The sequence below is a fragment of the Notechis scutatus genome, chromosome 6 (genome assembly GCF_049901735.1).
Source record: "Notechis scutatus isolate UNSWTSFEM ecotype Mainland chromosome 6, rNotScu1.2, whole genome shotgun sequence".
NCBI lineage: Eukaryota > Metazoa > Chordata > Lepidosauria > Squamata > Elapidae > Notechis > Notechis scutatus.
This window is the reverse complement of record NC_142014.1, coordinates 50,253,939-50,278,039: the sequence shown is the minus strand read 5'-3', so window position 1 is coordinate 50,278,039 and position 24,101 is coordinate 50,253,939. Positions and strand designations below refer to the sequence as shown.

At 37.3% G+C, this 24,101-nt stretch overlaps 1 protein-coding gene across 1 annotated transcript in view; it reads left to right on the top strand.

Annotated features, from left to right (window-relative positions):
- GUCY2C (guanylate cyclase 2C) overlaps positions 1 to 21,738 on the top strand; it is a 72,726-nt gene extending 50,988 nt beyond the window's left edge. Inside the window, exons 18-27 of the mRNA XM_026694638.2 lie at positions 1,655 to 1,792; positions 6,830 to 6,918; positions 8,108 to 8,199; positions 8,990 to 9,148; positions 10,297 to 10,489; positions 10,845 to 11,019; positions 14,548 to 14,646; positions 18,074 to 18,168; positions 20,279 to 20,355; positions 20,925 to 21,738. Coding sequence (XP_026550423.2) covers positions 1,655 to 1,792; positions 6,830 to 6,918; positions 8,108 to 8,199; positions 8,990 to 9,148; positions 10,297 to 10,489; positions 10,845 to 11,019; positions 14,548 to 14,646; positions 18,074 to 18,168; positions 20,279 to 20,355; positions 20,925 to 21,099 — 1,292 coding nt within the window. The 3' untranslated portion in view covers positions 21,100 to 21,738. The remainder of the gene's footprint in view (positions 1 to 1,654; positions 1,793 to 6,829; positions 6,919 to 8,107; positions 8,200 to 8,989; positions 9,149 to 10,296; positions 10,490 to 10,844; positions 11,020 to 14,547; positions 14,647 to 18,073; positions 18,169 to 20,278; positions 20,356 to 20,924) is intronic.
- The last annotated feature ends 2,363 nt before the right edge of the window (positions 21,739 to 24,101 follow it).

The window sequence follows — 24,101 nt, the reverse complement described above, 5'->3', positions numbered from 1 at the left end:
ATATAATAATGATACAGGTGATGCCACTGAGACAGTAATGTGTTTCTTTAATGATTGTTTGTGATTAAATCAGGTTTTACTACTTCTCATTTTTAAAATCCTGAGATAGCAAAGCAAAATATTTATTGAAACATCACATCCCCCACCTTTGTTTTAATTGCGTCCCATATGAACTCACTAATATAATAAGAGACTTGAGCGTCCACTTCTTAATTACATCCATGTATACTTAAACTGATCTTGATAACCTCTTTCTTATATTTCTTTTCAATAATGTATTAGAAAAATTATAACTCCTTTCCTTTTAATGAGGAGGGCAGGGATTTTGTTAAAAAGTCCCTTCCCTCATTGAGAGGAAGGGAGTCATAATTTTTCTAATTGCTACAAATACCAGGCAGTTAGAATGCTTTTGTCTGGCAACCAGGTCTCCAGTCTCCTCTCCCTTAGAGTTGGTTCAGCCAGTGTAGTTCCATGGAAAGTAGGCCAACTTTGTTTCTCAAACTATTTTAATCCCTGAGAGATCTTTGACCCATTGTTGATCCCTCTGACCAAGAGTTATATTTCAGGAAATAAAATGACTAAGCATAGCACATTAAAGATAGTCTTAACATCAACTAATGGATATTACCTCCTATTGGACATGTACCCTTGGGAATTGAATTTGGCCTTCACATGCTCAATATGTAGAAAATCTGTAAGGATTCTGCTGTTTTCCTTGTTACCTTTTGGGAAGAGGCTTCATGGTATCCAAAGCAGAACATTCAGATTCAGCCAGATGTCAGGGTTTCGACAGGTGCCCTACTTAAATCATGAGTCTCAAGCCAAGCTTCAAAAGAAATCTGAGTTGTCACCGCAATTTTGTTCCACACAATATCAACCTTGTGATCTCTCAAGCTTCCTCTTTCCGCTATGTATTCAAGATGGACAGCGATTAATGTTTATATGTATTTATATCCTAGGGTACAGGTATATACCTATGTATTTATATAACTTATCTATATGTGTGTTATGTACGTGCACACTTTTGAGAGCAAACAACAGAATTTCATTTTTAATGTGCGCCAGTGTGTCCACAGAAAAAAAATGACAGTAACAGTTATCTTCTTTTGTTTCACAGGATTTCATAATGGAATGCTTTCAATGGGCACTATAAGTTTTTAATCTTTTATATCCCATTTTAAAATTTTGTTAGTCACTTGAGTGCCTGTTTAAGTAGAATGTTATAAATCAAATTATTGAACGGATTAAATTATACTTACAAATAAATAAGTAAATAAATAAATTCTTTTACTTGACCACTTTCAGAATGGAAGAACAGTCTTACTAGTTCTGACCAAAGATTTCTGTAGTTTAATTTTTAGGTCTCACATTGGCTAACCAAATGTCGTAGAGACAACCTATATGCAAGATCTAAGCACAACAACAATCCTTAACAATAGACAAAATTCTCTAATGTTAGATCACTGTCTCTGATATTAACTGTCGGGATGACTATCCTCTGTCATCTTTATATTCCACAAAAAAATTTTTTTTTGATCATGATAAAACAATTCATAGAATTAATGGAAGCCAAACCAATATGAGAATAGATTAAATTATCAGATGCCTGTCTGTCCACCCATATCTACAATAATGATTTCTTTCTGTAAATCAGATCTCTGGACTGCTCCTGAACACCTCCGCTGTGGTGATGTATCGCAGAAAGGTGATGTGTATAGCTATGGAATTATAGCACAAGAGATTATTCTGCGTAAAGAGACTTTCTACACTAACCATTGTCGGAATTCTAAAGGTAAACAAAGGTGCATAAAGAGAGGGGTGACTACAGACTTACACTTAAAAAAACAACAGCTTCCCAGCAATAGTTAGTTATTCCCAACTGAATAACTGGATAGAAGCATTCCTGTCAAACAGACAACAAATGGTCAAAATCGGGAGCGTCCTATCAAATCCAGTACCTGTCAATAGTGGTGTTCCCCAAGGCAGTGTTCTAGGACCAACTCTCTTCATACTCTACATAAACTACCTCTGTGATCATATTAAGAGCAATGGCGTTCTCTTCGCTGATGATGTAAAGCTGTTCAATACCACAGACAATACTGCTACCCTACAAAAAGATCTTGCCTATGTATCAGAATGGTCAAACAAATGGCAACTTCAAATCTCAACAAATAAATGCTCTGTCTTACATATTGGCAAAAAAATCAGAAAATAAAATACAAGCTGAATAGTCAAGATCTTGTTGATGACCCAAGCTCTGTAAAGGACCTTGGAATACTCACCTCTAATGATCTAAGTGCTAGAGCCCACTGCAACTACATAGCCAAAAAGGCATTAAGAGTTGTTAACCTAATCCTAACGTAGCTTCTTCTCTGGTAATATCACACTACTAACCAGAGCATACAAAACATTTGCTAGACCAATACTGAATACAGTTCATCAGTCTGGAACCCACATTACGTATCTGATATTAGCACAATTGAGAAAGTCCAGAAATATTTCACAAGAAGAGTTCTCCACTCCTCTACTGTTGTAGAATACCTTATGCCACCAGACTTGAAATTCTAGAACTAGAAAACCTTGAATTATGCCGTCTTCGGTCTGACTTAAGCATGGTATATAAAATCATACATTGCAATGTCCTACCTGTCAATGAATACTTCAGCTTCAACCATAACAACACAAGAGCACACAATAGATACAAACTCAAAGTAAACCGCACCAAACTTGATTGCAGGAAATACGACTTCAGCAATAGAGTGGTCAATGTCTGGAATACTCTACCCGACTCTGTAGTTTCTTCCCCAAACCCCAAAAACTTTAACCTTAGACTGTCTACTATTGACCTCACCCCTTTCCTAAGAGGCCTGTAGGGGGCGTGCATAAGCGCACCAACGTGCCTACCGTCCCTGTCCTATTGTTTCTCTTATTCTTTTATTCTTCTTATATGTACCCATTTCATGTATTCACAACTATGTATACATTTATACTTATTATCTTGTAAACAATTGGCAAATCAAATAAATAAATAAAATAAATAAATAGAAATAGAAAAAAGTATAATACGTGTACAAGATAGATAATATAATAAATGTTATAATAATTAACTGAAATAAGTAAAAAGAACTAAATAAGAAAGATTCATAGTTCATTTAGTATTAATTAGTATTAATTGAATTAATTCAATCTTAAATGATTAAATTAAAACCATGTAGAAATATATTGCTTTATTATCTCATTTTTAGCACATAAAATGTATATTAAAAAAAGAGATAACATAATTATATATCCAAACCCAATTGTTAATATTGGGAAGATGTTTACCTCATTTGCATAAGATTTTCTTTGCCCAGGCCTATACTAGGTCAAAACTTCCTGAAATGACACATTTTATGTTTTACCAATATTGTTCAATATCGTATTTATGTCTTTAACTCTTAATATTTCCCCCCAAACTGTTGATATAATTTGAAATCAAAACAAAGCTACACTTGGATATAGTCAAACTATACCAATTAAAGAAGCTTCAGATTTCATGGAATATTAGCACAAAAAATAAAGTATCTCTTTTTAAATATTCTTTGAGGAATCCAACAAATACAAACAATATTTTCTGATGAATTAATTGCAGTCTTAAATCACCAGTATGTTTTCTGTTTCTTAAATCCTGGAGTTTCCAAAATTGGATATTTCAGTCTTTATTTCATAGTTCATTTAGCTAATGGATATGAACTTTCAAATTGGATTGTTGGTTTCAGTTCAAGCATTGAACCTCTTAAGGATTCTAAGCTTGCAGGTACCTTTGAGACTGCTAAAGGATCTGGACCACACTGTTTAGTTAGTACAGGTTTCACTTTTATATTTTGATAAGCAGAAGTTATAGGTAAATAACACAGTCTTTAAATAAATAGCACAGTCTTTAAAAGAACCACTATAAATCAACTAGTATGCGTCAACTTATTTGGCCTACGCATTTTGTAAAACATCTCTGTTTGATTTGGGATCAAAACGTTGTGCTTACCTATTAATAGCCAAAAGTGTCTGGCAACTTTCAAAGACTGCGAATGAAGATCCCTGTTTAATATACATGGATACTGCCCCTTCTGAATTTGCTTACCCATCCCCCCCCAATTCCCAATAATAGGAGCATATTATTGGTTAGCATTGTTGAGTGCATGTTACTACATGTTTCAGCAGAAAACTCTGTGGCAAATCTTTCCCCTCCAGCTCTCTTCTGTTTTGCTGGCTGCTCTTATGCTTTCTGTGTGGTGAGAGTGATAAAAGAAAAAAACAAAACTTCATGTAGTTCCTTCTGGAAAACTGGTATGGATATATTTCCCAAAAACATGAAGAATGAGTAACACTACAAAGGGGAAGGAGCTTAATGGCTGCATTTTGCCTAAACACCCTCTAGAGCAGAGTAATTTAATATTCATAACAAGAATGACCCATTTTTTTCATTTACATTGACCTTGATTCTCTTGAAATCTAGAATTTTGAACAATACATAGTTAGGAACAACTGAAATTTAATAATAAAATGTTTAATGTTTTGTCAGTATATTTTAACATTTTAAAAACTGTTAAGGAAGTTAAGTGTTAGGAAGTTAACTGTTAGGAAGTTTCTCCTTAATTAGTTTCCATCCATTTTTTCTTGTCTGGAAACTTCTTACAAATTTACGATTCTGTAGCATTTTTGTAATATATGTTGCTGCTGCTCATAGCAGTAAAGCAATTGTAGTATGTATAATTATAATGTAATTCTAATGATAATTATTATATATAATGCTTGGAGCCATTTCATAATAACTTATAATGCTCAGCAGAATTTTGACTGATGGTGACTCAGTGACATATCGCCATACTTCATGTGATTGTTCCAGATTTCATGGAGGTGTAAGCATTTGTGAAAGCAGGAGTGCTAGGAAATCAAATATATATGTAGCAAACAATAAAAGGTGACCTAAAATTCTCATCTCTCTTCAATGCACACTCTTCCTATCCATACATAAATACAATTAAAACATAATATCATATTTTCATAAGTATATCTTTATTCTTAACATGGTCTTTAAATAGATCTGGTTTTTAAAAATCTATCTTCTTTCTAGTCAGCTTTTTAAAACTGCAGCCCTTTTTTAAGAATTCAAAAATCAGGGCTTTGTAGTCTGCATCTAGAACTAGTCTGACAACTGCTGATTACTTTCATAATTATTTGCAGTAAAGTAGCATATCTTCAGGTTTCAATTGGCTAATAGAGATGCAAGATTGCATATATACATATATAATTATTATATAAAATGTTGCTCAGTCAAACAAATCTGAGTAATTTACAACTCAAACATATAACACCTGACAAAAATAAACCTATTATATGCATAAAATCATAATTAAAAATGACTAAAATATAGTTGCCCGATATCAATCAATAGATCATTAATGCTTGTTTAAACGTAAGTTTTCTTATCTTCCTGAATGCCAAAAAAAGAAGAAGCAAAGCTCATCTTTGACAACAGAATATTAAATACCATGGAGAAGACCTGCCAACTGGCCCACAACTCTTTATCCTCTTTCAGAAGCACAATCTTAAAGAAACCTTCTCAAAAGGACCTCAGGTTGAATTGGGATCCAGAAATCAACTGGCAACCTGTGCCGCACTTGCAATATAGGTGTTATTCTTCAATAGCAGGTTCTGTATTAGGAGCCTGGTTGCTGCATATCAATTCCAACTTCTAAGATTTCTTCAAAAGCAGCTCCATGTAGAGTATTGCAGTAGTTCACAAGTATGTGGTAAGGGCATCAGCCACTGTACCCCAGGTGGGAGCAGATACCCCCAATCTAGTCTTTGCTGGAGAGGGAATCTATACCATCTGCAAGTTACTCATTACACATTACTCTCTCTCCTTATAATTTTAAGCAGGGTAAGTTAAGGGAGTGACTATGGAAGATCCTATCAGATGACACTGATGTTTTTAATGACCTCTTTTCTTTCTGTGAGAACTGGAGAAAATGTGAATGAAGAATGAAAGCAGGAATAAGATTTCAAGATAAAATCTGTATTTATATTTCATTTGCTGATAGCACAGAATATGTTCAGGATAGGAAAGCAAATACAACCCCCCGCCCCCGACTATGATATTAAACTGATGTAACATAACTTTAAAGGCTTTTATCTACTATATTTATCCTGTTACAAAAATATTATTTATTTATTAGACAAATTTATATAGCCATCCAACTCACATAAAAGGAAAATTTCTGTTTCAAAGGAATTCACTAGGGGTGTCACTTGCTTCTGTAAGCCAAGGCATACTATTTTAAATGTCAAATAACTTATTATAGGAAATCTATAATTGGGACTCCCAACTTTTAGCTTTTACTTCAGTGTATCTGGAGAGTAGGAAAAAGTTGTTTCAATGCCAACATCATGCTGTTTCCTTATTTCTGTATATACTGCATATAGTAACAATATGCATCAATTGCTCTTGATTCCTCTGTTTACACTAGCAGGGATTTTATTCTGCCATACCTCACAAATAGAAAAATCAGTCTATAGGATTTTATCAAAGAATGAACAGGTTTATTCAGAGCTAAGTTTGAGCCTATCTTTATTCATAAAATATTTCCTCGATGGTTTCTATCTACCTACAACAGTTCTTGTTCTCATGCTCTTACTCTTTTATATCCTCCAAATGTATTAGATTTCCAATCTCATTATTCCCAGAGAGGAGGAGATCAATGGGAGTTTCCCCAGGTTGGGCAAGCATATCCATTGTCTTTTTATGCTTATTTATATACATCTGTATTGCACATTTTCTCTCCCACTACAGAAAAACTTTATAGAGTAGAAAGCAGCAAAGAAGAACGACCATTCCGGCCAGATCTTTTATTGGAGACAGAAGGGGAGCAAGAGCTAGATGTACGTTCTGACTGAAACAAGAGTTTTTGATAGAGTGAAGTATATGCATGTCAGCTGAAATTAGAAAATTTGACAAACAGTGTTGTGGGTCCAGTGTTTTTAAATTTCACCATGTAATAGCCTTTTGCTAACAACTTCATGGAGTTCTGCAAAATGTAATTAATTTTTCTCCAACTGCAATTCTTCTCTTAGTTGATTACTGCTGTTAGAAGGTAGACTATGCCAAAATCCTACATAGCAGCTAGAGTTTAAAGTGCAAAAGGGGGCAGTTAAAACCATGTTTTACACACCTCAACAGACATGAAAACAAGCCATTATATTTTTCTTGCCAACTTTCTTCTAACAAATCGCGGTGGTGGGATTCAAAATGTTTTACTACCAGTTCTGTGGGCATGGCTTGGTGGGCATGGCAGGGGAAGGATACTGTAAAATCTCCAGTCAGAGGTGGTATTTGCTGGTTCTCCGAACTACTCAAAATTTCTGCTACCGGTTCTCCAGAACTGGTCAGAACCTGCTGATTACCACCTCTGAGCAAATGGTTTTAACCTTGGTGCTTCACTGAGAAAACAGGCCAGGTAATAATTTCCTTTGGGGAGGTAAGAACAATGGGATAATTATGCTACCAGATCTGGAAGCATCTACAAAACCTGGAAGATCACTACATGTTTGTTTTTCTAATTCTGCGGTTCATACCTGTAACCCTGTTCATTTACTTATTTATTCATTCATTTTTTTTCCTGTTCAAATAGGCTCTATATGTACATTTAAGGAATAACAGTATATCTGGTTCTATGATAAGATATCAAAATGGAATTTTTCCTTCAGATAAGGTTTACTCATTTTCCACCATGTGATGTTAAGCCAGTCACTTTCTCTCACTCCCAAGCTCAACAGAATTATTATTATAGGGAAAAATTGGAAGCAGGGCATTGTATAGTGTCTTAAGATCCAGGAGGAAAGGCGGGCTATGTTAAAATAAATTAACTGCTTCACTAGTTATTCAGTTTTGCAAAGAAAAAGAGTTGGAACTTGAGGTACTGGTTAATATTTGATACAATAGTATGTCAAGGAAGTGGAAATTGGGTGGGAAAGGAATTAACCTTATCTGAAGGAAAAACACCATTTTGATATTTTATCACAGAACCTAAATATATATTAACTAACCTTGGTTTGGAATATGCATTGCCAGATATACATTCTAGTGAAAAGCTGCTGGGAAGAAGATCCAGAAAAGAGGCCAGATTTTAAGAAAATTGAAACTACTCTAGGTAGGATATTTAGGTAAGAAACTAATAAACATTAAAGCAAGGTTTTATATAGTAATATGACAAAATGTTCAGGACATGGGCAAAAGTAAATGATAACCCATTATTTGATTTTTAAAATGTCCATGTATAAGAAGAGAACATGTAGACGTGAATAAAGAGAAATCAAGTAAAATAATATGGTTATTTATTATAAAGGTTAATTATGCAAAAATCCAGTTGGATCATATAGGTTGTTCTACTCTCTCTCTCTCTCTCTCTCTCTCGCCCACAACCTGTGAGCACAATTGGGACTGATTTACAATTATGATTTACAATTGTAAATCATAAGGATTATAAGTCAAGGCACCAATCAGCTTATTGTGATTGATTATCTCATCCACTAAATAAAGAGAGAACTGAAATTTTGCAGCGCCTCACATAGCAGGGGTTAGGGAAGGCCCTCTCCTTCCCCAATCATTACTGACTAGAGTTAACCCTGAATATATACAGTACCTCCATGGCTGCTATTCTCTCATTCATGTGTTCTCTCTGTCTCTCTCTTCTTTCTCTTTCCTTAAGATATCTAGTGTAGCATTGTAAACTCTTAAATACTAATATTCTTCTTTTTCTTTTAAGACTCATCTACAACTTTTAAAACCATTTCTAGCATGTCATTTTGTCTATTTATAGCTATTATTCAGAGGGAGAGAATTGGTGGATGTTCCTTTTGATTGTATAACATTTTAGATATAGATTAATTTCCACCAATTTCTATTTGCTGCTTTTCTTGAAAAATTTTGTTTTTGTTCTTACAATATTCCTAGCAACTACCACAACCAAAACAACGAGAGCTATATGGACACATTGATCCGACGTCTGCAGTTGTATTCACGAAACCTGGAGCACTTAGTAGAAGAGAGAACCAAGCTGTACAAAGCAGAACGAGATAGAGCTGACAAACTAAATTTCATGCTTCTCCCACGGTGAGTGTTGTCCACCAGGGAATAGTCTATACCTGCAGTGGAATTCTGCTGATTTCTTGTCCAAATACTTCAGGATAAGCTTTAAAATCTATGTTAAATATATTTGTCTTTTCAAAAACTTGTACAATATTGGACAGCATGAGGGATTTATCTTGTTATGTCTGGATAGCATGCAAAAAATTCTTCTATCCCTCTTCAAAAGGAATAGAAGCAAATACAATTTTTAGAGAAAGATCATTCTTCTACAAATGGGCAGAATAAAGTTTATGCTTTTTAAGTAACTTTGTTGAAAAAGGACATATAGTCTTGATTTTTCTTGGGCAGATTTTGGAAAGGCTACAAGTATTGTACCAAGTGCTGCTTTGGAATACTGTATCCTGCTTGTCACATGCAGGGTTCATTTGTGGAGATGGAATGTCTGGTCTATGGAAGAATGGTTTTTAAATGTTATTATATTTATGCTATTTCAAACTCTACATAATTAGACCAATATACTTACTTTATAAATTATAGTTTGTCGTAGTCAGCCAGACATTCAGGCTGGATTTGACATTTTTGTCTACCTATCAAGTCCTTTCCAAGGACCTGGGATAGACAGATCTAGATAGTTCATGCTGTTACAGATATCGTCACAGGATGTAAGCTGTTCTGAGTAAAGTTGCCTTTTGCAATTGACAGATGGTGAATTTGTCAGTGCTGATAGTGTTCAAGTGGTGTTCCAGTTGTTTTGGGATTGCACTCGAGGCACCTACTACTATTGGTACTACCTTTGCTTTCTTCTTCTTCTTATATACACAACAGTGTGATATTACAGCAAAGGAATTTCACAACAGCAAAGTGTTAAGATGATTTTATTTAAATATTGATTTCCAATGTGTTGCATAAGGAATATGAATAGCTGTTCTATACATGCTTTAATACTTTAATTAAGTAATTATTAATTAGCTGTGAACTAATTATTAACTAATATGTCTTAACAAATTATTTATTTATTTTATTTATTAATCACATTTTTACAGCTGCCATCTCTTTCAAGGCAATTCAACAAGAGATAAAAGTTATGGCTATCATACCACAATTATTTTTTTTTATTTTTTAAAAACACACTTTGAATTTAATAAGCCTCACCCCCTTTCCCCCCCCCACAGGCCTGTGGTAAAATCTTTGAAGGAAACTGGACTTGTAGAGCCAGAATTGTTTGAAGAAGTCACCATCTACTTCAGTGACATTGTGGGCTTCACAACCATATGTAAATACAGCACACCTATGGAAGTGGTAGACATGCTGAATGACATCTACAAGAACTTTGACCACATTCTTGATCATCATGATGTTTACAAGGTGATCTGATTTGAGAACAGAATATAAAAAGTTACCTTGAGATGAAAGAAAAGTAGTGGGGGCAGCAATGAATTAAAAAAAGGCAACAATTATTTTTGTCTGAGGCCTTCTCAATTAAAATGTTTTTCCAAAGTAATAAAAAGGAGATACTTTTCTTAAAATTTAAAAATCCATACTCTCATGAAGTCTCACTGTAACAAGTTTCTTCAATCTGGAGTCTTCTAAAAGTGTTAGATTCCTGCTCCCAGTTGGTATATTTGAGATAATCGTAGACTTGTTTTGTTAATTGAAGGTTGTTCAGTGTACGTTTTCCCCAAGCAGATATATCTTGTGACTTTTTGTCATGTTTCAACAGGTGGAGACCATTGGGGATGCATATATGGTAGTAAGTGGTTTACCAAACAGAAATGGTAACTGTCACGCAGTGGACATTTCTATGATGGCCCTGGATATACTCAGTTTCATGGGGTCATTTGAATTACAACATCTTCCTGGCCTTCCTGTATGGATTCGAATAGGAATTCATTCTGGTACGAGGATTCTATTAAACATTTGATCAAAGCAAACAAATCAACCAACTATGTTTAATATCATGTTTAAGTTTTCCTAAAGTAATAATAGAAATGGTATTATATATTTCTTAGGATTTCAAATGTGACCTTTAAGAAAATTAACAGTGGAGACCAATTGTTCAAAAAAAATAGTGAATATTATAAACATAATATCAAGCATAAATAGCTTCCTGATATTATTGATCAATACTTCCTTGTAATTTGTATTTTATATACCCTTATATACAAAATTCAGAATTTCTGTACTGTGCACGAAAACTGCCCTTTTCAGGAAGCCCAAAGAAAGTATTTGGCAGCTAAAAAGACCAAAGGAGTATCTTTTTAGTTGACAGCATTATTAATAGTTATGTTTTAATTAAGCCACCACATATATTACTCTCTAAATTCATAAGAAGAAAAAATGGGGGCAAGAGACTAAAGCAGTGGTCCCCAACTCCCAATCCATTGGACCAGCACTTGTCTATGGCATGGCAGAATCTGGCCATGTAAAGAAGTAAAACCCCATCCACGGGATGCAGGCAACATGCGAAACCACACCCCCTCCAGTCCATGGAAAAAAACTTCTTCATGGAATCGGTCCCTGGTGCCCAAAAGGTTAGGGGTCACTGGTCAAAAGGACATTTTATTGATATCTTAACTTTCTCATCAAGAACAATAAAGTAGAACTGTCAAGAACATCTGGTTTAAATTAATTTCCATTCCCACATATCTACCATAACATCAGCTAATATCAACTCTGACTGTAATTGTGGATTCATATACAAAACAGCTCCATTGAAATAAACTCTACATCTGTGTGAACCAAATATTTTATCCTTTTATGTGGTAAGTTTTCTTATAAGCAGAATACATATGGTTTTATTTAATTTTTTTTCAAATAATCAACAATGTTCTTTTTTGAGGAGCATTTGCTCCATTTATATTTTGTGTTAGACATTCATATTTATACGAAGAATTTAGAAAAGTCACTACCTGTAGTGCCTAAGATGGAAGCATCATCTTCAGTATTCTGTAGTTGTTTTTTTTTTTATGAGCTCTATTTGCATTTCTTCCCTTTCCCCTTTAAAATTTTCCAGAAATTCTCTTGCGTTTTGTACTGAATTCAATTTAAACTTCTGTTTTTTAAAAGTAAGGATGCACTTGGTCCCAATAAAACAATATTTTTTTTCCTGTCTGAATTTTTTACGAAAAAAAACTCCCTTCCCTTTGTCATTATCTTGATCAAATTTTTTTTAAATACAATTGAATCACATTGTTAATCTTCAGTCTGATCTTGGAATGCTGCCCAAAACCTGGTCTTTCGTCTTCTTCCTGAAAAAGTACACAAGAATATCCCTTAATATATTTCTTAATTGTGCAAATCATATATTAATCTTACATACTGTACTTTGCTCTGCCTGTGTACCTCATTCCCCCCAAAATATTAAAGATTAAATAACCTTTTTTTCTAGTGTCTTCACCAGGATTTTCTGGAACTCATTTGACTCCTTTTTTTTTTTTTTAAATTTCTAAAATGTTTCCCCTCCAAAAAAACAAAAAGTTTTTTTTAAAAAATTTTTTTTAACCCCCTTCACACTTTTATTTTGTGAATATTACAAAAAAGTTTGAAAAGATGGGAGGGAGTATCCAAATCTGTTTATAGTGGCTGCATTTGAAACGAGAATGGAAGATTTTGTAAAGAGGAAAGAAATGAAAGAAGAAGAAGAAATAAATTGAAGAAATTAGGAGAACCAAAACAAGTTACTGATAAAGTAAAATGATATAATAGAGAGATGGAAAAGGTCTTAGACAATTTGATATAACTGGAATTGAAAGAAAAAGAATTCTGCTTGATTCAGAAATAAGAGGATTTTAGATCTGAAAGAGCACTTTTCCTTCCCATTAGCTTTTTTCCCTCCCATTATTATTTGAAAAGTCCTGTCCCTCAGCATATTATTAATAAAGTGGATAGTCTTTTGATATAGGATGTTCAGTTGTAGCTTGTGTAATAAACCTTCCTTCCAGACTATGTGGACTGTGAAGGAGTACTTGAACTAAGTGCATTAAAGGCTGCAAATAAATTGTTGAACTGATACATTTTTTACTATTTCAATAGAAAAAATATTAAACCAATATTGATATCTAGCTCTTATGCTATTCCCATTTGAGAGAAGCAACTATGCAAAGTGCAGAAAAGGAGTAAGAATCAGTAATGGAAAGAAATTAACAGAAGGAAATAGGAGAGAAGAAAAGGAAACTAAAGTATAGTTTATATCACAACTTAGCAGCATTTATTGTATTTTTCCATGTTTTTCAGTGCTGCAAACCATCTTTTTCTCACCATGTCCATTCAACAATTCATGTGTTGTCTTTAAGTCATGTGCTGCCTTTTCTGCATACTTATTACGTCTCTGTTTTTCAGAATTTAATCAGTTCCATCCAACAGTAAAATTCTCCATTTTCTCCTTATTCCCAGCCCATCCACTCTTCCTTCAGATATTTGGTTTAGAGTGTTTGACCAAATCTGTCTTGGATTTCAATGCAATATTTTTGAGACTGATATACCTCGTTGTATTATACACTCTCTCGCAATCACTACAAAACATTTATATTCTCAATCAACAGTATAATATCATCCATGAACAAAGCCACATCCACATTTGTGTACACAACACAAATCTAATATCAGTGTAAACATTTCTTTGTCATTTACCCATACATACATTAAACAGTCAAGGGACATCACATATCTTTGTTTTACATATAATAAATTTTCAGTGAAACAATTCCTAATGATCTACTAAAAAAGTAAAAAAACAAACAAGGGAATAAGGCGTTTGTCAAATTTTGCTCAATGCCCGGATATTTCAGCCAGTATTCTGCTGAGTATCTTCCCAAGCACATTTATCAAATTCTGCTGAATATCTTTCCAAGCACATTTATCAAACCAGTCCACCAGAAATTTTCATTCACTCTTGTTGCCTTTTCCTTTATATGAGGGAACAGTGACAACATTCTTCCAATTATCAGGCAGAGATGCAATTATCACACATCTTTAAAATATTGCATAGTCACTCATATCTATCTTTTAACATTTCTCCAGTTGCACCATCTATATATGCAGGAAGAAAGTATTCTTTACCAGTGCTTTCCGTTCATAAACATAACTGATCAAATCAACCCTGCTACAGTCATTCCTTTGCCATATATTTTCATGAACACACATTCGGAAAAATAACAAATAATTTATGGTATCTTAATAACTTCATTATGGCATAATTTTTGGTTGGTCGACTATAGTTCACTCTACTCATATGATTGCTAATTGATTACAGTATAACTTTTTTATACTCTACCTCATGAGAAAGAGTATTAACTATGGGTGTAAACATCCATGAGTTCAGTTACAAATACTGATACACATGATTGAGGAATTGTAAACAGTGAGATTAATTAGACAATATGGACTTACCTTTTCAGACAATTTCTATTTCGTCTTGTGTTCAGGTCCGTGCGCAGCTGGTGTGGTTGGGATTAAAATGCCTCGTTATTGCTTGTTTGGAGACACGGTGAACACAGCTTCAAGAATGGAGTCTACAGGTTTACGTAAGAATAGTTTCAGAGTTTCTAATTATACAATATTTTATACAGTCAAATTCAGAATTCCATATATAAAAAGAAACATTTTATCAAGATATGATAAAAATTACTAAAATTTGGGGCCAATCACTATCTCATAAATAAGCGTGTAATTTTTGTGAATTTGGATTACAAGGCACTGAAACATATATAGCTTCTTACCTCCTTGATGGAAATGTACAATACAAGTGTCATTGTATAACTTTAAAGTTATAGTGAATATTGGGAGGGGGGTGACATTCCTCAAGTGTGTGCTACAGGCCATCCTACCAAGCTGAGGAAATATGACACCCATATTTGAATTATTCGCAAAACAGTTAACTGAGGTGTGCAGGAAAACACCACTGTATAATGGGATTAGAGATTAAATGTCAGAAAAGAAATTTCTCCCAAGAATCATTTTTCACAATGTTGTTCATGTTTCCAGGCTTTCTATGTTTTAAATAATCTTTTAGGTTTTTCTTTTATTTCTATGTCTTTAATATTTGATCTTCCTCTTTAATTTTTAGTCTTTAATCTTTCTCCATAAATCCAATCGCTGCTTTCTTAACATTTGGAGGTCCTTTCTGGAACTATTTACTTTGGTTAAATCTCTAATGTAACAGTTGGACGTTATCTGACCAAGTTTCACTGTTCTGTCCACGCACCGCTCCAGCACAAGATCTTAGTGTCCCAGTTGTCCCAGCTTGTGACAGACCAAAATGGCTGTCATCCTTGCTGCTCTTCAGGAGAGCTTTCTTCAGATCAATGAAGAAATTGCAGTTTCCTCATGTTTGACAAAGCACCTCTCCTTTCTTTACTACCCCTCCAGGATGGTTTAACCCCGTAGGGTCTCCCAGCAAGCAGTTGCCAGCTGCATTTCACAGAGCCCAGTGGAGCTCCACTATTTTCCAGCCGTTCTCACTGTGATGTCAACCGGAAGTCCTCAGCATAGGTAGCTTTTGACAGTGGTAATTAGATTTCCAGCCCAATCACAACATTGACCTGAAAACATTTCTTGCATGATTTTACTCTCCAAGCTGGCAAGAAATTCTAGAACTTGTAGTTCCCACTCTTCCTCCTCTTTTGTTGAGTCTGTCTCATTGAACAATTTATATCCTTCTAGCAGTATGTTCCAATCATGGAACATCCCATCCAGTTTCAGTAATAGCTGTAATATTGTACTTGCCTTCATGTAACAGGACTAAGATGCGGTTTATTTGTTTTAGGCAGATTTGTTGCAGGAACTATTTTAGTACATTTGGATTTTGTGGTTAATGTAAACTACCTTGAATCTTGGATATGACTAGTATATAAATTGTTATATGACCAAACAAATAAATAAAATTATCAAAGCTAATCCAAATTTATGTTAGTATGTTCAGCATATATACTTAATTACATATACATGTTGTGGCCCCGATTCCCGAGCCTATGCTGTCAGAGGAAGAAGACCTGGAAGATGAGGAGGAGGAACTGGGAATGCCTTCCTCCCCAGGACCTTCCACTCTGGCAATGCCTTCCTCCCCTGGACCTTCCTCCCTGGTAATGCCTCAGGTTCCATCAGACAACCGAGAGGAACAGCCTGAGATTAATCAGGAGGAAGGCATGTCGGAGCAGCCCCTGACAGGGAGTAAAGAGGAAGAGTATTGGCTCAACCCCAAGCAGTGTTGTAGGGAGAAATGTGAGCAGCAACGTAGGAGGTGTGGGAGGATCAGAGAGTGAGCCGAGTCATTGAGCCACACCCCACAGGGGATAAAAGTGGGTGTGTTTTCTCCTTAAACTTTGTACGTGACAAAGTTTAACCTTACTTCAGATTTTCTTCGTGAATGATTATTTTTGTGGACTGTCTTGTGATTTTCTGTGAGTAAAACTTTATTTGTTATCAGTTCAGACTTGGCAGGCAGGACATGGTGGAATGCCAAGAATATTATCAGTTCCAAAGAATTAACTCTGTGAAGTCCGAGCCAGCTTGCCTGCCTGTGTTTGTGTGTGTGTGTACTCTTTCATCTTTTGGGAAAGAGGAAAGGCGAGACAGAACATTTTTTGTCCCGTACCTGACTTAAACCATCTTCTACCTAAGATGGACCACCACCACCACCAGCAGCAGCAGCAGCAGTTTCAACAACAGCTGCAAAATGAAAATCAAACTCTACAACAGCAAGTGGCTCAATTAACAGCCCAACTTGCTTTGCTGCAGGCTCATGCAGCTCCTCCTCCCCCTCCCTGTTGGAAATGCCCGGTGGCTGTGCCATATAAGTTTTCTGGGCGGCCTGAGATGTTCCTGGCTTTCATGGGACAGTACCAGTTATTTATGGCTATGAGGCCAGAGGATTTCCCAGATGATCGTGCTCGGGTGGGGTTTGTGATAAGCCTCCTTTCTGGCTTGGCTGCCAGATAGGCCACGCCTTTGTTGCTCAAGAACAGCCCGTTATTAACTAATTACCAGGGTTTTTGGCAACACATGAGCCACATGTATGAAGACCCCATACGAGTGCAGACGGCAATCAGGCGTCTTAAGGACCTTTGCCAAGGGAGGCGCCCCCTGCAAGAGTTTATTTCTGAATTTTGGCTTTTGTGCCTGGACTCCAACTGGAATGACGCAGCGTTAATGGATGCCTTCCAGGATGGCCTGTCAGATGAGCTGCAGGATGAGTTAGTTCGAGTGGAAGCACCCTCGACGCTCTGGTGGTGCAATGTTTGCGCATCGATGCATGTCTCCAACGGTGAAAGAACCGTTGCACCATCCAGGAGCAGCCATCTGCATCTGTACCGCCGCACCCTGTGCTAACAGCGCCCTGGGTCACCCCATGAGTTGTGGCAGCGGCCGAGGAGCCAATGGAGTTGGGAGCAGCCAGACCTCACCTGACGGCGCCAAGGGGGTTTGTGCCTGTATTGTGGGGGTGGGGGTGGACATTTCACTATTTCTTGTCCTCTAAAGCGAACTGGGGCGCTCAAGCCTATGCCTGAATCTCAGCGTGATCACTCAGGAAATGGGGCAGGCCCGACCTGGGGAGAAACCCTAGGCTGGGCACGTATCAAACACCCGCCTGAATTAGCCAAGGTTGACTCTGGGCCCCCTTGGCATCTGATTTTGGACACTCGGGTTTTCTTGGCTAACCAGTCGGAAGGTCCTGGGGAGGAAGGCATTCCCAGTTCCTCCTCCTCATCTTCCAGGTCCTCTTCCTCTGACAGCATAGGCTTGGGAATCAGGGCCACAACATATACATATATATTTATTTACAAATATTACTCATAAAAACAATGGTATTTTCAGATAACTGAATTCTATTGCTTTCACACATAAAAATCAAGAATTACTAAATATCAACTATATAAATTTGACACAACCCAAAAGTAATAAAATAAAAAAACTATCTTACAAATTTTGTGTATTTTTTATGTTTACTTTTAGCTCTGCGGATTCATGTAAGTGGTTCCACTATTGATATTCTAAAGAGGACAGACTGTCAGTTCCAGTATGAAGAACGAGGAGAAACATATTTGAAGGTAATCTATACCCACATATTCATAATTTTAAAAATCTGTTTACAGTGAATATTTATTTAAGAGCCATGTAGCTTTTAAAATATAACTTACAGCTCAATTGTGTCCAGACTACTTAAAGATAGGTAGGCTTCACTTAACAACCACTCATTCAGTGACCATTTGAATTACAACAGTGTGGAATGAGAGGTACTTATGATGGATCCTCATAGTTATACCCATTGCAGAGTCCCTGTGATCACTTGATTGTAATTTGGGTAATCAATGATCAGATCACAAGTAGAACATCACAGCATTCCATTATCACATGGTCACTTTTGTGGCCTTCACTGCCATCTTCCGACAAGCAAAATCAATGGAGAGGCTGACAGGAGATCACAAATTGTAATTTGTGTGTGTGACTGTGGGATGCTGTAATGACATGGGGTTCATCTAACTATGGCAACTGATACTGCTGGAACATTCATCGTAAGTTGGCAAGTTGCTTTATCAAATAAAGGCCTTACAACCATGTCCTTTAGTGATGTAGTTGCTGGTCCCAGTTACCCTTGATGAGAATTATTTGCAATAAATCTTATTATATGACCTTGGATTAGGGCCATACATTCCTGATTTGCAGTATTGAATTTGTGATATATATTTTTATTGGGGGGTGGGGGGTGGTTTGTCCATGGAATAAGGAATTTGTGATGAAGAATATTTGTGTAGATTCTCAGTCATCCAGGTCATAGTTACCTCAAAAGTGCTTTTTCAAAAGGCAACTGGACTGTTTTTTTCCCTAAGGAAGAAGACATTTCGTTTCTCATCCAAGAAGTTTCATCGGTTCTGACAGGATGGTGGGGTCGATGGGAAGGTTTAGTTCAGACAGGATGGGAGGGGGTTGGAAGCATCATGTTTCTTTTGCAGTCATCTGATTGTAATACTTTCCCTGGGAGCACTTGGAGGATTTATCTGTGCCCTCAGGCTCACCTGTACCAGAATGCAAATCTATTTGAAACTGCTGCAAGGGATGCATTGTAGGCAGGAGATAGGTGGTGTCTTATCCCTCCCCTCTGTGGAGAGAGGACTGCTCAGTGTTCACATAATGGTCCAGCATTGGGTTTAAAGAGAGGTAAAAGAGGCTATTTGTGTGAACACTGAGCAGCTTCATGCTCTCCCACCCCCCATTTGACAGATAAACCCTCCAAGTGGCTTCAAGAGCTCTTAGGGAGACTGCTAATGACAATGACTGCCAAAGAAACATGGTCCTTTGAACGTCCCCACCATCCTTTTAGAACTGATTAAACTTCTTGGATGAGAAGTGAGATGTCTTCTTCTTCCTCCTCAGGGAAAAAAAATAGTCCTGTTGCCCTTTATGGTGAAAATTTTTGAAATAGCTTACTTTATAAAATATCATATTGTCTTTCTCCTTCTTTGAATTGTCATGCTAGCAAATCCTGAGGTTGAATTAATCACAACATAATGTGTTATTTTATGTATTTATACTTTCAGTGGGCTTAAATCAGGGGTGGGATTCTACCAGTTCGTACCCATTCACTAGAACTGGTTGCTAACATTCTAAGCAGTTCGGAGAACCGGTTGTTAGAAGAAATTACTGGCCTAATCCTGTAAGGAAGGCAGGAAGGAAACATTCTGGTGTTGCTTACAGGAACTGCCTCTCTGTTAACCCTTATTACATTTTTGGCAGGACTAGACTTCCTGTCGCAGGAACATATCTGGAGTTTTTTACCCCTCCTGTGCTGGTACTTTGCTTGTGTGGAATGACCATTCAAAGTTACAATGGCACTGAAAAAAGTGACTTATGACCATTTTTCACACTTACGACTGTTGCACCCCACAGTCACGAGAGGCCAGGCGAGGAGATGCATGCCTCGATGTGAGTGATGTTGAGTTGGCCATGCCCAGCCAGTACCATGACCACCAAGCCATGTCCACCCAGTCACATGACCACCAAGCCACACCTGGCAGCTAAGCCATGCCCACAGAACCAGTTGTTCAAAAATTTGAATCCCACCCCTGGCTTAAATAGTTTGCTTTTGTAAAAAAACATGCAATATAGTAATAACAATTATAATAGTTAATAATTAATAATAATCCTATCATTTCATATTAGGGCAAAGGACCTGAGATTACTTATTGGCTGACAGGTGTGAAGGATCAGCAATATAATCTTCCATCGCCTCCTTCTGTGTAAGAGGTTTTTTTTTTAAGCTGTGATATTAACCAGTGTTCAAATCAGGATGCCTCTTGCATTGTTGATTGATAGTTCTTGTTTTCCTTTTGATAAGGTGAGAAGGATCTTTTGCAGTATATGTGCTTTCTATTTGTTATTTTCTGAGGGTGGGGTGCTTTTTGAGGACAGGTTCATGCATTTCCAAATTAACTTTGCCCCCTGCAAGATATAGAGACACATAAAAACTACATTCTCACTCCAGGCAAGCTTGACTCTTGGTGTGTGTATGTGTACACACATCCATGTTGTATTCAGAAGAGAGGCTTGCCACTGTTGTCTATTATTATTTGGTTTTATTTCCCAAGTTCTTCACCATTTCTATAGTCCTGGGATATTCTGATGGTCATCCAGGTGCCATCCAAGCCTCAACCTGCTATTATTAAGATCAACTAGGTGTTACTAACTCATACAGCCACTGCTATATGAGCTCCCTTTATTTTCTAGCTTTTAAACAGCATTTATAGGAATAGAATTATTGATAGATAGAAATGTATAGATAATTAAAAATATTTACTGCTATTTCCAGGGAGAATCAGCAGCGTTTGCAGTCTGACTTTGCTGACATGATAAAGGACTCGTTACAAAAAAGACCCACGGGAGATTGCAAGATGCAAGAGATTTCGTGCATGACTAGCTACTGCAAAGGCACCCTGGAATATCTGCAATTAGCTACTACAGAACACCCTGCCACTTATCTGTAAAACTAGATAGGAACAAGTTGGGAATAAAATGATTTTAACTTCCTACCATTGCCACTCATTTGCAAGATTGAGGAGAGCAAGCCTGGTTTAAAAGCTAATGTTGCTCATTCCACTCACTGTTAATTAGTAAGGGTCTGATGGCACCTTTTCAAACTAGCAAGCATTATTAAAAGACATGCAAGTTTTTGTTATTACAGTTTATTTTTTAATAGAATGTGTTAGTTTGCAAAAATGCTTGGCTACCATAGACTAACATGGCTCTGTGTAATATCTTCTGTGCTTGCATATCATTATATAAGTAATGAAAGGATGAAAAGATTCCCTTCGCTGCATTTCCAACATGCAAATAATTTAAGGCAAGCTGCTTCTGCTGACTTATTAGAGCCTTTATTATTAGAGCTTCTGCTGACTTATTAGTTCTCTGCATATGCTTTTTGGATACGCAGGGAACAAAGGAAGAGCCTGTCAACTACCAGTAACATCTTTTAGACTCAGTACATTGTTTACGGTTATATGGGAAGAATTTTATCTGCAATTTAAAATCTGTTAAGGCATTGATTTTACATGATTTATTTGTTATATAATGTTTGGGAGTGTAACCAGTCCATTTGCAAATACAATAAATCTTTTGGATAAGAGTATCTTGTAGCACTAGTTCTTACCATGTGTGGAAAACAAGAATATAGGCTATCAATCTATCAGATTCAACAAGGCCTTTGGATGATAGCAGGCCCCAGAATAAAGTGACATGAACCAAAGTTTTAGATAGGATGATTTCAAAATGTACCAGAATTATTTGTAATCCTGCTGAACTGTTGCTAATTGTGAAACATGATTTTGCAAAGTATGTAGCTTTATAAATATATTTGAACATAGAAGGACGAAACCACGAGAAATAAGGAACTAAAAGTAACCGGTGGAAAGAGGTTTGAGATGTACAAATATACAGATGTGCAGAAGTATATGTGGAAACTGTCGTAAGAAAGAACAAGGAAGTAAGTTGTAAAATGCATGCAGAAAAGTATAAAAATAATGTCTTGGGATGAGTTCAGGGCCACTGGCTGTAGCAGAAGAAGAAAGGAAATCCACTGTGGAGTACCTGCCCTTAGATCAGCAAACAAGTACTAATAGAAATACAATGAGATCCAGTTTTCTTTGCATCAATGTGTTGCCATTAGGGTGCAAGCAGAGTGTGATTGGTGCATGAATGAGATGCTGAACATCAATGTAACCACAAGTGACTGAGCTTGACCAGAAAGGGCTTTTCTAGAATTACATTGATTATTCATATGGTTAATGTATGTTGCCTTTTTCTCATCTCCCCTCCCCTGCTCATTTTCTGTTAGATGTTTTTGCTTGGTGATAGGGGGCTCCTGTCTAGAATAGTTATATCTATGATTTGGTAATGACATCCTAGATGCCACCATGCAAACTGTTGTGAATCAATAAAAAGTAACTAGCCTAAATGCAAAGCAGGTTTTGAAAGCCTGCACACCTGATTGGTCCTTAAACAACGAATAAGGATTGGTCCATAACAAGTCCCTGATTGGCCAATATTAGGACACTTCTTATTGGGTATTAGTTGAACTTGTTGCACATATTATTGGTTAATAAGGTAGCAGCCAACCCTATAAAAGGGTTACTGCTGCCCATAGCCTTGCTCTGTTCTGTTCTATCTACTGTTATTAAAGAGTTGAAGTCACTGGTCAGATGTCTGGTCTCCATTATTCTCCAAACTTAACACTGGCGACGAAGGTGGGATGCGGAGACCGAAGAGCTGACTGATCTATAGAGCAACCAACAGAGCACGTGGTCAAACACGCACTATCAACGGCAACATGGCCAGCGGTGCCATACCACCCGCTCCATTCGACCCAGAAACCGAGGACTGGGAGTCGTACATGGATAGGTTCCAGATGTTTCTGGAGACCAACAATTTGAAAGATGCAACAACCAGCAAAAAAAGAGCTATATTTCTAACCCACTGCGGGCCTACCGTGTTTAAAATGGCAAAATCACTTGCCAAGCCAGCCGAAGTAAAAGCGATGGACTGGGACGTCCTCGAGCCTTTGCTACGGGCCCACTACGTGCCCACCGTGCCAACTTTAGTCAGAAGACACGAATATTACCAGAGGGTCCAGTGGAAAGGCGAAAGCCTTGCCAACTACGTCGCAGACCTCCGCAACCTTGGAGGCCTCTGCGGATTCTCTGACTTAGAAGAAGCCCTCCGAGACCGCCTAGTTCTGGGCCTAGAAGACTGCACGATCCAGAGTAAAATCATGGCTAAGGGGGACATCAGCCTCACCGATGCCCTTAAAGAAGCCACTGCAGCGGAGGCAACCAAAAAGTCGGCAGCCTGAATGCGTCGCACCAGCGCACCGCTACGTCAACCCGCCAATGATACCTCGCCTCGCTCAGAGAGACACCCGGTATCGACTCACCACGAAGACCTAGAATCCCCGTCAGAAAGCGATGAGGAAGAGGTCAACCGACTCCGAACGGAACGAGACCAGTCCACACAACGCTCATTTCGACCTTGTGCAGGATGTGGAGCTAATCACCCACGATCCAGCTGCAAATTCCTCGACGCACTCTGCCGCGTTTGCGGGAAAAGAGGTCACATCGCAAAGGTTTGCAGAAGCAAACAAAACTCCAACTCCAAACCCCGACAGGCCGAATGCCAGTCTTCAGGATTCTTCGGCACACCCCGAGACAAACTGAATCACCAATGGGGAAGCCACTCCTACAGAAACAAACCGTCCACCACTTCCACCAGGCGGGAAGAAACCAGGCGGGAAGAGACCCACCAGACAATTACCATAGGCCACGCTACATCCCTTGATGCCGGGAAAATCAGAGTGAAGGTCGCTATCGAAAACAAACCTTGTGTAATGGAGGTGGACTCAGGATCATCCCTCTCGATGGTGTCCTGGAAGACGCTCCAACAGCTCATTCCGACGATTCGCCGCCAAGACCTCAACCCTCAAAGGGTTATACTCAAA